This window comes from Erpetoichthys calabaricus, chromosome 4 (genome assembly GCF_900747795.2).
Source record: "Erpetoichthys calabaricus chromosome 4, fErpCal1.3, whole genome shotgun sequence".
NCBI classification, from domain to species: domain Eukaryota; kingdom Metazoa; phylum Chordata; class Cladistia; order Polypteriformes; family Polypteridae; genus Erpetoichthys; species Erpetoichthys calabaricus.
In genome coordinates, this window is record NC_041397.2 from 33,752,426 (window position 1) to 33,767,869 (window position 15,444).

The 15,444-nt window shown below is 37.3% G+C and overlaps 1 protein-coding gene across 9 annotated transcripts in view; it reads right to left on the reverse strand.

The window, feature by feature from the left end:
* LOC114649938 (protein furry homolog) overlaps positions 1–15,444 on the reverse strand; it is a 471,909-nt gene that overhangs the window by 102,423 nt on the left and 354,042 nt on the right. For all 9 annotated transcript variants that reach the window (XM_051927180.1, XM_051927178.1, XM_051927177.1 and 6 more), the window contains 4 exons: positions 15,264–15,436; positions 6,701–6,861; positions 3,077–3,187; positions 286–440 (listed from right to left, as the gene is read on the reverse strand). In XM_051927180.1, the coding sequence (XP_051783140.1) occupies positions 286–440; positions 3,077–3,187; positions 6,701–6,861; positions 15,264–15,436 (600 nt within the window). The remainder of the gene's footprint in view (positions 1–285; positions 441–3,076; positions 3,188–6,700; positions 6,862–15,263; positions 15,437–15,444) is intronic.

Genomic DNA, 15,444 nt, shown 5'->3' on the forward strand with positions numbered 1-15,444 from the left:
TACAGGGCCAAATAGTGTAATTAACACCCCAAATCACTCATTTGGGGCCAATCTACTTACACAGATGCATTAGGAAAACCAGATTATCCAAAAAAAAAAAAAAATGCATACAGACACAGGGAGAACATGCAGACTGCATGGCTGGGAATCAAAGAGCTCAGGAATGGTCAGACAACAGTGTTTCATGCTTTCATCCTTACTTTAAAATAAGTGCAGCCATGTAGCAACTTTTTAACTTTAAATAATTAAACATGTACTCTGCAGACATACTCTTAAATCTCTTACCTGCTCCCACATACAGTAGCAATAGCTTTGAAGCAGCCAGAAGCAAGCTGATAAGATCCAGTAAAGCAGCGATCCACTGCCCAATTGAATAAGTTCACTTGATCAGGATTCAGTTCTAAAAGCAAGATCACTACTTCACAACCCAGCAGGTGTACCTGTAGGAGGATTAGGGATAAATTCAAATACATTAAAGGCATTCTAATAAAAACATCACAAAGACCATCTCAAAAATAGTATAGGAATGACATTTGCCTGTTTTCCATTTCAGTGTTGGGAGGGCTAAAGCCTACCTTGGCATCATTTCACAGAGAACACTAAACCTGAAGGGAGTGCCAGTCCAGAGCAGGGATACTCAGACTCACACATTGGGCCAATTTAGAGAGAACCCTGAGATGGGAAAGTCAACCTGAGGATCTGGAGAAAAATCCACACAAACATGGGGAGAATGCAGACAGTGCAAGGCCTGGATTTGAATCTGAGAGTGAATGGCATTTCTAAAACTAAAAAAAAATAAATAAAAAAATGAATGCCATCAGTTGGCTTATTACTCACCCAATGAAGTGCTTAATGGCAACATTTCAAAACAACTCGGGGACTTACGAAATTCACATTACAGCTGGGCAACATGAAAATATTTGAAGAATTTTTGAAAATTCCATTTTTCTAGCTGACTGTTGTTTGCCTGTTTGTTTTTGTGACATGGAGTTAAATCATTTCTTTAATATTTATCAGATGTCTGGATCTTTCAAAAGACTTCTCTCACCGTCTGATATGCCTCACCAAGACATTATAATTAACTTATTCTGTCAGTTATTGTGTTTTTAAGCTAAAAAGGAGCAGTATGCCAAAAAGGCCAGCTTCATGAGCTAAGCCAAAGTGAGCTGTAGGTATAACAAAAAACACAGCAAGAAATAAATAAGAAAGATACAAATGTTAACAGACTGGTGCAACTAAGACATTAAATAAACACCCACCCATTATGTACTGAAATGCACATTTGAAAAATGCAGCAACGGATGGCTAGAGCTCTGTGCTTCTTGTTTCCATTGAGCTGATGGCCCACAGGAGGCGCTCTGTTGCATTGTGTGTATGGTAAATAAAATGTATGGTGTCTACTGTATATGACAATAAAGTCAGAAATGTAATATAGTTTAATTAATTTGTTTTCATTTAATATTCTTTCATTCATAACAGCAAATATAAAAAAATAACAAAAAAAACACAATAATATGTAACTCACCAGCTAATGGGAAATGTTTCACAATAATAAATGTAAATAAACCACTAAAATGATTAGCCACCTGTAGTACTCATTACAGGATCACAGCCACCTAGGACACCTCCCAGAAAAAGCAAACATAAATGAATGAAATGCCAGGCTGTCTCAGGCATCACCCACCCTGAGTCAATTTATAGTCACTGGTGGACCTAAATGGCACGTCCTTGGGTTCTAAGAAGGAACCTGCAGTCACCTTAGTCACAGAGAGAACATCCAAACGAGTCAGAGGCTAAGCTGGGAAGTGAACCTGAGTTGTAATGTTTGAATAGGACTGTTGGGATGCCTCGTCACATTTTATAGAACACAGCAGAGATTTAACAAATGTGTTGTCACAAGGCCCTGAAGCTGTGGAATGATCTGCCTGCTAATATTAGAGGTGCTCCTTCCATCTCAGTTTTTCAATCCAAGATGAAGACTCGCTACTCCAATTCAGCACACCCTGAGTAGAGGCATCTCTGTTGTTAGTCAGTAATACTAAAATATAAGTAATATTTAGTATTTATAAACTGTTAATAACCCTCCTCTGTTCTGTTTCTCGTCTCGGTATCCTCATTTGGCACTTGGTGCCACTGCTCTACCCTCAAGTTGTTTGCCTGTCTATAGAAAAGTCAGCTCAGATAAAGGAGCACTGGAATCATCAGGCTGAAGGGTCCTTTCGTCAGATTGATGGCTTTGTGACTCGGCTGTGGAATGTCCAATGGGGGGAGGCGGTTTGTTGGCCGATGTCTTCAGGACTCTGCCTGTGTCTGGCTTGGCTCTGACTCCTCTTCTATAATATGGCTATGTTTCTACAATGAGCTGATGGACAGATACTGTTGTTTTTCACTTCTTTTTTTTATGTAATTCAACAAATCCTCATATGTGATAGTTTAGTATTTAGTGAGTGCTATCATCTATTCTTGCATTTTGCCTTGAGAGTTGTCACACTTACACTTGGTGAGGATAGCTATGCAAGAGCAAAGAAGTTTGTACTTCTGTATCATATTAATGAGGTGGACATGATAAGATTGGCCATTTAGCACTCTGAAGGGGATTACTTGTGTTCAATTTATGTGATGTATTACCCCATTTTTTGACACACACTACATGCCCATTCTATCTGTAATGGGGTCTCTCTCTGAATTGCCTTTCCTAAGATTTCTTCCATTTATTTTTCTTATATAAGGGTTTTCATTTTTTGTCTTCTCTGGGAGTCAGTGCTGGGGAGCTGTCAAAAAATGGGGCCTGTTAAAGCTGATTAAGGCATTCCTTGTGTGAACTTGAGCTACAAGAGGAGGTTGGAAACATTCGCTGATAGCGCTGAAGTTTGATTGAAACATGTTTATTTAATAAAATTAAAAAGTAATAGGTTTCAAGCATGGCTGAAATGTTTTTGGTTGTTCTGGCCTTTATCTTAGGGGTATAATCACAACATCTGGGTTTAGATGATACAAATTACATCATCTTTAAAAGCAAAGCAACCATTTGATGCAATATACCATGTGAACAATGAAAGTACTAGAAGGTACGTACACGTAAATCCTGGCATGCGAGAATATTGTCCAGCCACTTGTAAAGGTATCCATCAGGGGAGAGCCCAACATTGTCAAAAACAGGTCCACAGCAGAGTACAGCTGACATCGCCTACAAAGACAATTTATAAATAAGCACAAATGGCAAAAACATGGTACCTTCACGGATCACTGCTATCTCCATTACAATACTGGAGATTCAGGGGGTCTAGGTTGGCATAGAGCATCATACAGTATGACACTAGTAACTGTGTCCATGATATTTTACACAGTAGCTCTGACAAAATGAACTTTTAACATAACAGTAACACTTTAGTTTAGGTACTACAGAAATGCATCGATTACTCATTTCCTCTTATGTAACAAGACCTTAACAAAGGCTTCTTTTGGTCCTCAAAACACTTATAAAACAAAAGTAGATGGGTTATTCATCTCTGTGCTGTTTGGCATATTGGCAGGCTGGCAAACTTATATGTTAATATGAAGGATTCACAGGACTGACAGTAAACATGTAATATCAAGAGAAATGTGTCTCAGTTAAGCCCCCCGAGATCACTCCAAAGTGGAGTTTTGTTAGTAGGTCACATTGCAGAGATGAACAAACACTTTACTGACGCTTTATAAGTGTTATGATGGCCCAAAGAAGTCTTGTTACATAAAGGTAAATGAGTAATAGATGCATTTTTTCAGTACCTAAACTAAAGTGTTACCAACATATCTATTTACTGTAACCACAAACATTACTTTTATCACAATCGTCTTCCAATTTTACTTTGGTTATATATTTCCATTACTTAATATGAAGCAGAACACAAAATGCCTCCTTAGGAATCATTTATAAGTGATTCCAAATTTAAGGAATGCGCACAATTAGCATATAATGATAAAAAAAAATCAAATTTTTCATTTTTCTAATAACATTAGTAAGAACATTCTGATTTATTTTATAAATTGATACTGATGTTTTATTTCTATGAAAATCAAATTTCATGCAAATAATCTTATTATGGCAATAAGGTGAACAAGTTCTCTAAAATATGGTAAATAAAGGGCAGGTTTCAATAGTTTAACACATACATTTATTTTTTTTTTAGCTCTCAATTAAGTTGGTGAATTTATCATTGAATGTGAATCTACATGCAAATTATGTTTAGCCAAACATTTTCCAAATGTAACTTCCATATTCATGAAAATGACTAACAAAAGACAATTATATGAGCTCTATTTTCAGAATGTTTGAAACATTAATTCATTATTTGGCTTTTTGATTTTTTTTTTACTTGATATTTCCAGCACATCTTTTCATGACATCAACCAACATAATCCAACATTCTCTTGACTGACGCTATATTACGTAGCTGCGAGGAGTTGCTGTAACTTCTTGTTGGACCTTTAACTAAAAATAATTGGTCTGATTGATCGATTCTCTTTAGTCTTAAAGTTTTATTTTCTGGTTTGCATATTTTAACCTTGGAAAGGTCTTTTGAATGAAACTCATCTTTATTGGCCACAATGTCAAACTGACAATGACTACGCCAGCATGTGAACTTATGGCTCTTGATCTCTGAGGCTATGGGGCTCATCATACTGTACACAGAATTAACTGTCCCACATGCACACTCCGAATGGCGAAGTGAAAGGAGGATTTTTAGAAAAAAGATAACAAAGAATGAATTTAGATTGTCAGCTTCAAGAACATGCACAATGGAAAATAAAAAAAATATATGTATGACAAATACTAGAACATTATCTAACTAACATAAAGGCTACAATACAATATTGGTACATGAAAAATAAAGTTTTTGGTAGCTCGTAATTTTCCAGTAGTCTAATACACAACAACTAATTCAGGAAAGCTTTAACAACTGTAAATATTAATGACAGCAGCTTTTTGGTCTCTCATCTGCCCACTCATTGCGGTCACCACTGCTTGACACCCGTTTCACTGAACCAGTAAGCCTCAGAATCTGCAGTTGTCACATTTATCCCACTCCTGCAGTAGGGTCTGACAAAGTCACTGGCTATCGGCAGGTTATAAGAAAAGGCAGACCAAGACAGCACCTGCTCACCAGCATTTCTCAAGACAGCTGGGACCACAGCAGCTGTGTGTGTGACATGGTTTTGTGCTGCTGTAGTGTCAGGTCATGTACAGGCAAGGGGGCTCTGACAAGTCACCATGCTTTAATCCATCTGCATGAAACCTACCTCTCACTTTCCTGCTATTTTGGTGGACAATGTGTCTATTGGAAGTTTAAGAAGCATTACAGGTGAATCACCTGAAACAACCTCTCTAAAAGAAGAGTCTGAAGTGTCATCCCTGCTCTGTAGTAGTCACTCTAATATCACCAGATATTGGACAGTCATCTGTCCTTGCCTGCAGTCAGGACACTATGGAGTGGCACAGTCCATAACATCTGGAAATGTCTTCATATGACTCATCTGTCTGTGGCACAGTAATGGGCCATTACTGTGACATTTGATACATTATGAAATGCACTGACCACTGACTAATTGTGCCCTTTATCTTGCTATGAACTAAGTGTTTAAAAAGTGAACTTACCAGGCATTGTTCCCTCTGGAATGTTTTGGGTGAAAGGGCAGCTAAGGAGTTTGTGTGCATTTGACAACTTGCAATGCCTCATTGTGTAACCTGTACAGCTTGTCCAAGGATTTAAAATAAATCGACACCTTTTGATGAAAGTACACTAATGATAACTGGTTTTCGCATTCCAGATTGTTGCAATTCATTCTTCGAACAGTACATGAGCGTGACTGTGTTCTTAAAGTCTACTGCATGTATCAGTGTATTTTGATTTATGGCCATTTAGCCCCAGGTCATTTAGCACTGTAATGTTTGACGAGTTTGATCACTTTGCCCTTTCATGCAGGCCCGACATAATTTGTGAAGAAAGATGAGTGAGAGTAAATGATGTTTCACTAACCTTGTCCATTCTTTCAAATTCTGCATACTGTATGAAAAACTTCAGTGTACAACAAACAAAGGAGAAGTGATAAGACACAAGATCTTGGACAGTCATACTCCGGATGAGATGACTAGAGATATTAGCCTTCAGCTTCAGCACTTCATCCTTTTCAAAAACGTAATTCAATAACACAAGAATGTCTATCTGTTTATGAGGGATAATTGTATTCAATGAAGAGCTATAGTTAACAAAAAAGGATTCAGCTGTACGTGAAAGGTAATTTTAGATGGTGAGCATCGTGCAGCCCCATGAAGATCATGTACTCCATGACTCCAAGAACACAAAGGGCAGGAAGCTGCCCATGAGGCACAACTTTCTAAAGAAACATAAAATAATACTGTTTCATCATACAATACAAAAGTCCAAAATAACTCTGGAATACCTTCCTGCTTTTATAGCTGAAATGACTGTAAAGGCAGATTTAATAAGAATTCCATAAATCTGTTTTTTAGTGACACTGCAAAGAACGTACCCTGCTAAAAAATACTGTTAATCCCTCAGGCGTTCGTGACTAAACTCAAAAATGTGCTTGCTGGCACTTGGTTCATTCTGATTCATGCATCCATTAAAGTATTTTTTTTATTGAGTTTTAATTTCTCTCATAACATTTTATTATGATATGTATGCAGAATTCCATTTACCTTCAGGGCACAGTACTGATATCTGGTGATTTGATGGTTTCTGTCACTGTAACGATCCAAAGGTGTAAACATCACGCTGAATGGACCAGCCCACTGGCTGAATAAGATGAACAGGTGATGTCTGAGGCTTTGCTGTGGGAAAAGAAATCGCCGATGATGGACTGTGGACAAAAGAGAAAAAAAAAAACAAGGATAAGGAGTGAGAAGTTAAAGCAGCTTCTCAGGGTGACATTTAAAGGTAAAATCCATCAAACTCGTAAGTGGCGGCTCCATCATATATTCATCATCACGAACTAAATGTTTAAAAATAGAACCTCCAACAGCCTTATCTTGTGATTAACTGCTTGCACGTCCTTGTACCTAATTACTGTTTTATTTTTAGCAGCTTGCTACTTCAGAGGAATTGAGCCTAATCTAATACTGCAGAAAACAGACTGACAGCATCATCCAAGAGAAGGACGAATATGCACATTTGAAAGTGCTTTAGCCTTTGGTGTCCAAATAACAAGAACTTGGAAAGCCAAGCAAAGTTTCGGTTGCCCTTCGAAAAAGCCATGGAATTCATGCTTTGTTTAAAAAAAAAAATTGCTCCAAGGGGGGAATCTAACCCTTACAAAATTCTAGGGTTGTAGGTATTGTTACAAAGAATTTTGGGTGGGTTCTCCAAAACTTCATTATCACTTGTGAAAATGATTACTAGAAAAGAGCCAGCAAAGTTTCATATTGTCACTAAGAAAAAAACAACATATACAGTAGTGAAGGAAGCACAGTGACACAGTGATTAGCACTCTGGCTCACAAATAGCATTGAATTGGTACTAATATTTTGACTTTTGTACTGATTCTAGCTTTTGAACCTCACAACCAGAACCATAACAATACCAAAGCAAATAACAGACATCTCTCCCCACTCCACTGACTCCCAGATGCTTGGTCGGACCCTTCCACACAAACACACACACATGTGCGCACACACACCCCTCTGCAAATCATTATGAGGAGTGGACCCTTAGATTCTGCATGACATTAACATACAGTATATATAGGTTCTATGAGTCTAGTTGACTTAGAAATCTGTGCCCGGTTGTATCCCTCCTTAAGTTTGCTAATAAACAATTTAGCATAAGATGCTCGTAAAACAACCATTTACTTCCGGTACCACAATTATCTTAATACTGGTACTGCACCATTGTAAAATTGGTGCTTTTGGTATGTTTTCAGCTCTGATATACTGCACAACACTATTCACGGATGCTGAGTTCTGAGCTTGTATCATAGCCCAGGCTTATCGTGTTCAGTTTGCATATTCTCTCCTACTCTAGATACACTGGTTATGTAATTTCAAAAGATGGGCCAATGGATGATTGGACAAACATTTTCACATGTTTAAAAAAAAATTAACAAAAATTAAAATATAGTTTATAAAGAGTAAAATGCTATGGACAATAAATTATTACATTTCCCCAAAGGCAATAAAGTATCTATCTATCTATCTATCTATCTATCTATCTATCTATCTATCTATCTATCTATCTATCTATCTATCTATCTATCTATCTATCTATCTATCTATCTATCTATCTATCTATCTATCCATTGTAATGCATGCATGCCTGCAAACCACCTTCCTGGCTCTGGTAAGGTAAGCAGTTCCATACCAGAACAAGAGGGGGTGCTGATGTGAACAATGTCTTCTCTTTCCTTCTCCATAGCCAGGAAAACACACCCAAAAAAGATGTCTAATCGCACCCTGATGAGCAGAGAACAAATGCTATAAACACATGTTTCTGGAAGGTGGCATCAGATGTCAAACTGACACACAAGATGGACAGATCTATCTATCGTGCCTTTTCATCTGCTATTGGTGAGTGGGAAAAACAAAAATTACTACAACAACTTTGGCTTTGCTGTATCTCTAATTCACTAAGAACAAGTATTCAGTTTTTTTTCCCCACCATGTATGAACCTAGGAATCTTTGCATTCACACCAATTCTTATGCCGAAGCAATAGGCTTTATTAACTTCCTGCAAGGCTTCCATGCTCGCACAGATGGCACATCACAAATGTTAGCACTGCTGCAGAGATTGCTAAACCAAATGCTCTGTCCTTGTTTATCTCACAAAGTTTATTTAAAACAAATCGACACCCTTTGATGAAAGTACACTAGCGATAACTGGTTTTCTCATTCCAGAATGTTGCAATTCATTCTTTGAACAGTACATGAGCGTGACTGTGTTCTTAAAGTGTAATGCATTTTTTAGTGTACAGTATTTTGATTTATGGGCATTTAGCACCAGGTCATTTAGCACAGTAATGTTTGACGAGTTTGATTACTTTGCCCTTTCATGCAGGCTCAACATAATTTGTGAAGAAAGTTGAGTGAGAGCAAATGATGTTTCACTATCTTTGTCCATTCTTTCAAATTCTACATATCAAAAACTTCAGGGTACAACAAAGGAGTAGTGATGAGACACAAGATCTTGGGCACACATTAAATTACTACAACAACTTTTGCTTTATCACTAATTCACTAAGAACAAGTATTCCATTTTTTTCCCACCATGTATGAACCTAGGAATCTTTGCATTCACACCAATTCTTATGCCGAAGCAATATGCTTTATTAACTTCCTGCAAGGCAAAATGTAATGCTTCTGTGCTCATACAGATGGCACACCACAAACATTAGCACTGCTGAAGAGACTGTTAAACCAAATGCTCTGTCCTTCTTTATCTCACAAAGTTTGGGTTTATTAATATGAATTAATATGAACCATGCAATTTGCAGTTATTATATTAAGATGAAGTACTCTACCACACTGGAAAACTAAGAAAGTGTCTCTAAGTCTGTCAGACTGGATAATTAATACTGAATTTAGAATTCACAAACTGATGTAAGGAAAGAGACAGAGGCCAGGAAAACTCCACAGAAATAGCCTGTCACATGTGGCTGGAGTGTTCGCAAGCTCTTGTGGATTATCTTGTTTGCTCCTATTTGACTGGCCAATGCTCGTCTTCTATGAAGTGTAAATCCAGCCTGAAATACGTTAAAGATGCAACAGTAAAACAAAAGGCAGCTTATTTCCTTTCAGTAAAAACGTGATGCAATGCAAAGCATCCCACGTTGTTTTTTTTTTTTCGCCACTGTGATTAATGATAATAACCATGGAACTTTAAAAGTACAGTGGAACCTCTAGATACGAGTTTAATTCGTTCCAGAACTGAGCTTGTATAGCGAATTTCTCGTATCTAGAACAAACTTCCCCATTGAAAATAATGGAAATCCAGTTAATCCGTTCTGCACCCCAAATATATTAACATAAAAATCAATTTTCCTAACAAATAACACTGATAAATTATATATACTGTAGTCTACCTTTAATAAATAACACTGGTAAATAATATAACTGATTATTAAAAGAATCAAAACAGGTGTCCAAAGTGCAGTAGAGCATTCAATAAATCTTTAAATAAATAATCCTTAAAACAGTTGTGAAGTGGAGGTTTAAAATACACAAGAATAACAATCCTTTAACACGAGGTTAAAACGTCAAAAGGATGCCGTCTTTAAAAAACAGATGACAATCGCCGGTGCTTCTTCTCTGTTAGCGTCTCACCTGCGGGCTCTGCAACAGGCGAGACACTCTTAATGCAGCTGACCTTCTCTACACCGTCCTGCTTCAGCTGTTTGGCTCGCCTGTTCAGCTACACGCGAGCCTGCACTCGCCTGCCTGCCTGCCTGCCTTCTCTCTCTCTCTCCTTTTACTTTTTCTCCCCCTTAACCGGCTCGCGCTTCTCTATATATGTGGGGAGGACATGGCAGCTGCAGCCCATCAGCCACAGGAACAATCATGGATGTGGGCAGTTTCCCACCTGTGCACTTACGTGAGAAACGCAGACACCGCAGATCGCGGCTCGCAACTGCTACCACGCCCCCTTGCTAAGCCGCGAGCTATACCCACAGCCCGGCTCGTGGCTCGTTACGCGAGCCAATGCTCGTATTTAGAGCTGAATTTTTCGCTCATACTTTCCTCGTATTTTGAATTTCTCGTATACAGAGGTGCTCGTATCTCGAGGTTCCACTGTATTTGAGAACTAAATAGTGATTAAAACATTTGAAAAAATGTAATTTTTAAATTTGGCTTTTTGTGAAATTTTTGACTAATAAAATTGTCCTTTGCTTCTCTTCTACGTATGTAGTTGTGGCACAGCACCTTTCGGGATGAAATTCCCTGAGGCTGATGGAGGGAAGAACAACACTGAGGTCCTGTCCCTGATGACGTGTGCACTGCCTGACTCGATCTCAGTTTTTTAAATTCTTTTTTTGTATCTTAGATATACCATAGACTGCCCAGTGGTGCCTGGACAGGGTTTCAATTGTAGGAACCTCACAGTTTTTTCTTCTCTCCACTGACCATCTGACATTTAGTATAATTAGTTTACTTAATTATTGTCTTTCTTTGTTTCCACTTATCACCATTTTTTGTAAAGCACCATGGATTAAACTTTGTATTGGAAGGCACAATATAAATAGATGTTGTTATTTGCCTGCGAACGAAAGTTTAATAATGTATTATAAAAACTGCAGGTTAATTGTCTACATGGGCATCATGGAAAGGTCCACATATGTAGCCAAAAGAATTTTTAAATGTACTAGGGGGCTTCGCTCGGCAACCCCCCGGCCTGTGCTACACGCCAGCCACTTTGCGTCTGTGCCACTCGCGTATGTTGATTTCACTTTCACCAAACAACAAATCTTTTAATTCTTACAGATACGCCTCTTCATTGGGAAGAAACACTACTTTTCCTTGAAGTTTAAATCCGAACAATATATTCGATCTCTTTTTGCTGTTCTGTTATTTCACCGAGTAATACTTTTCGTTTGTTTGCGCTAATGCGATCTTTACTGTCATTTTTTTGAGACTTTCGAATGTTAGTACTTTCATTATCTCTGACCTGCTCTGCATGTGTATTGTGCCAATGATTTAAAACCTTTTTACGATGTTCTACTTTGTCATCTACTCTTTGTCTTTTATTTACGGCCCCAGCGTGGTATCTCTCTGAAAAAGTCACGTCTCGTCCCAGGCTAAAAAGTCTCGTCTCATCCCAGGATTTTTTTTTTATATAACTAGGGTGCTTCGCCCCCTGCTCGCTTTGCTCGCCAACCCCCGTATTTGGTTTTCCGGATACACACTTTGAAGATTTTTTTTCTTTGAATTGTTGCTATTTCATTAGTTTCACTTTTATTTCAGAACTTCTGTAAAAACAATATTTGTAATCTTGCGAGTCCCAATATGCTGAATCTTTTTAATGAGGTCAGGATAGGTTTCTCTGTTTGGAATTTCAGCACAGACAAAACGATCTACATCATCAGCATTTAATAATTTTTTTTTTACAAAGTAAAAAAGTAAGTAGAGTTCTGCATTGGACTCCTGTCTGTAAAGTCGTGCTATTTTCCTCTCACAGTTCCAAAAGTACATGGGGTTACCAAGGTGATACCCCAGCTTTTGTCTAGGTTTTTGTACAAGGGCTAGACAGAACGTTTTTGACTCCTGGTGTAAATTTAGCTTTTTAAATAAGCAGACAGATAAATATATATATACATTAACAAAGTAACCAATAAATGCATGTGCGGTAAACTCCGTTTTTGAAATTCTCAAGACTCTTTATTTGTCACATGCATAGTTATACAGGACAACACGCAGTGAAATGCATCCTGATCCGCTTATCAAAAACTGTGCAAAGTTAGAAGAATATCCGTTAGATTAACAAAAAGTCATAGATCGAAAGATAACACTATAGTAGAACATAATAAATAAGTAAAATTATGTGAATAAAGTAGAATTAAGTGTTAAGGTGCAATAGTGTAGTAATTATTGTGCAAAACCAAAGTTAGACTGGTGCATAGTTAAATGAGGCAGTTTGTTTGTTTGCGCTACTGCGATCTTTACTTTTTTATATTTTCTAATTTTCCTACTTTCATATCCTTTAACTTTCTCTACATGTGTATAGCGCCAACTTTTTTTTTTTTTTGAGCCTTTCTAATTTCCCTGGTTTCATAGTCTCTAACCTGCTCTGCATGTGTTTAGCGTCTGTAAATGTTTCTATGAAGTTCTACTTTGTCTTTTACTCACTGTCATTTAATTCTGAGCCGGATTGGATGTGCTTTTTTTTCAATTCCACTTGTTCTGGGCTGATAATTACTTTCCTTATTTTCTGAATTTGCACCTCAATTATTCTTTTTTGCTCTTTTTTCTGTCCAACGCATTTGAGTCTCTTTTCTCCGCGCTTCTTCATTTAATCGTCGATGTTTCATTTCTACCCTATTCATTTCATTTCTACCGTATTGACCTTATACACTTTATATGCACTGACAGCCCTGGAGCTGTGTGTGCTGCATGACTGCCTTTACACTACTGATTTTTTTTTTGATATTGCTTGTAAGTAGGCTGTGTCTTGCAAGACTCTCGTTCTATGTTCCCGTGAGATGCACCGTGGCAGGTCTCTTTCGTCTCGCGGGTCTTTAAATTATCTTCCGAGAAAAATCACGTATCGTAGACTATCAGGACAGGGGACAGGATTTCTTTTTATAATAGAGAGATAGAGAGACATTTCTATACTGCCTATTAAAAGAATATTTCAAATATGAAACATTCTGGCCTTGGCTGTTGGTTGACAGATCTATCACAAACATAGGGGCTCATCTCACAAGGACCTACTCAGGGCTAAACCTAAACAACACACTCATGTGTGTTATATAATAATAACAACAGAGTATTACCAGTCTTGCAGAGATATCTGAAATCCATTTCCACAATTAAAAAAAAAAAAGAATAAACTCATTTCTTATTAGATATAATAAATGTCACATTTTTACATACTGCAACAACTATGCTTTCAACTATACCTTCATTTATACATAAATGAAATAATACATGGCACTTTATTTAAAAATAATTCTAGTAATTGATATTTTTAAACATTGGAACAAGAGGGAAGAAGTGTAGAGACCAGAAGATGAGATGTAGTCAGAAATCAAGCAAATAACATAACTGCCAAAGATAAAATCTAAAAGAAAAAGGTTAGCTTAAAACCTTTAACCAGTAAACTATAAGAATCACAATGATGTGGGCTTTTAGGGTTGGTTTCGGCAGTAATGGAATGTCGAGGCACCTTTTATTTTGTCTTTGGATCATTGCTAAGGCAGCATAATTACAAATGGCAAAGCCATAAAGAAACAAAAATATTAAGATACTTGTATATAAAGTCTAAAAAAAAATGCAATATTTATGGTCTACATGAATTAAGACTTCAAATTGTCACCAAAAATCTTGATAATATTTAACAAATAAACTGCTAAAAAGCAAAAAGAGAAACAGACTACAATATGACCCAAGTACTAGCAGAATATTACATTATACGGTCCCTTATTGTAATTCCCTCCACAGGTACTTTAGCTATCAATCATCCCCATATCTACAATACAAAGCACTACTTCTATCATCAAATTAACCTTTCACTATCATTTCAGACACTAAGGGCTTGTTTCCTTGTGTATTTCCTGCTATTTCTCTGTAGCCATATAACAAATGTGACCCAGCACACAAGTAAAATCTATTCTATGGCCTCTCTTCACATCACCAAGGGGATGTGTGTTTTTAAAAAATATGACATGCTGCATACGTTCTACACACCATTGTGCACATTAGTGTGTTTTTTTTCCCTACAGGTAAACACACAAAACTAAAAGGCCACGCCTAGCCACTCCCTAGCAACCACCTTCTCCTGCTTTTTGTGGTTGAGGCTGACCACATGCACACTCCAGTCACTGTGAAGGGAAGTGCAGTTTTCTGAGTGCTGAATACTCTCTCCTCTTAAACCAACAAAGAAGGTGAATTAACAATGGGAAATGAAGGCCTATAACTAGGTGTGTTCAAATTTATGTGCAAATTTTCTGCACATAAATCTCTGTGATGGAAGATGACGCCAATGTTTTTGTTTGTTTTTATTTTTTTGAACTTCACATCTTTGTTTAAACACAAAATGACATGAGGCATGTGGAATGAGGCAAATGACAATGAGGCATGTGGAATTAGCACATGAAAATTAATACCATCAATGCACAAAAACCACATTGAAAAAAAGCATGCGTGTTAACACGCATCTCTAGAAATGCACAGGTGTGAATGAGAGCTAAACCTAAGCCACATTAAGAGAGAGAGATGCATGTCCCTTTTAGTTTATAAATATAAGTGTATAGGGGGCTGAGCTCATCAAAGAAAATACACCATATAAAAAGTAAAACTGGTTTAATTTTAATAATGTTAATGTATAATTTAGGATTTAAAAACAAATAAGAGTAGCACAAGTTGGGATTTGGCATATTTCATTCTATTGGAAAGTTTCTAACCAGGCATTATGTGTTTTTCACAGATTAAACTCAACTTGAATCTTACATTTTTCATTAAATTTAATCAGTCACCTAGTTCTACATGATTTCAAATCCAAGGGCACTTCTACGTGGCAGCTTTCTAAATGACTCTAAATCAATGTAAAATGTTTACCTGGCACACACTGTATCAGGTTTGCCACCATGGCACTGAAATGTGCCCGGATGTCCTTGAGGATTTCCACATCCTTATCGTTTTCTGCTTCAAGAAGCATTCTTGTGAGATCGACATACTCCAAAAAAAGAGCTCCCAAAGCCAGTGTGTCACGCTCTAAAGCCCCACTTGTGCTGTGAGG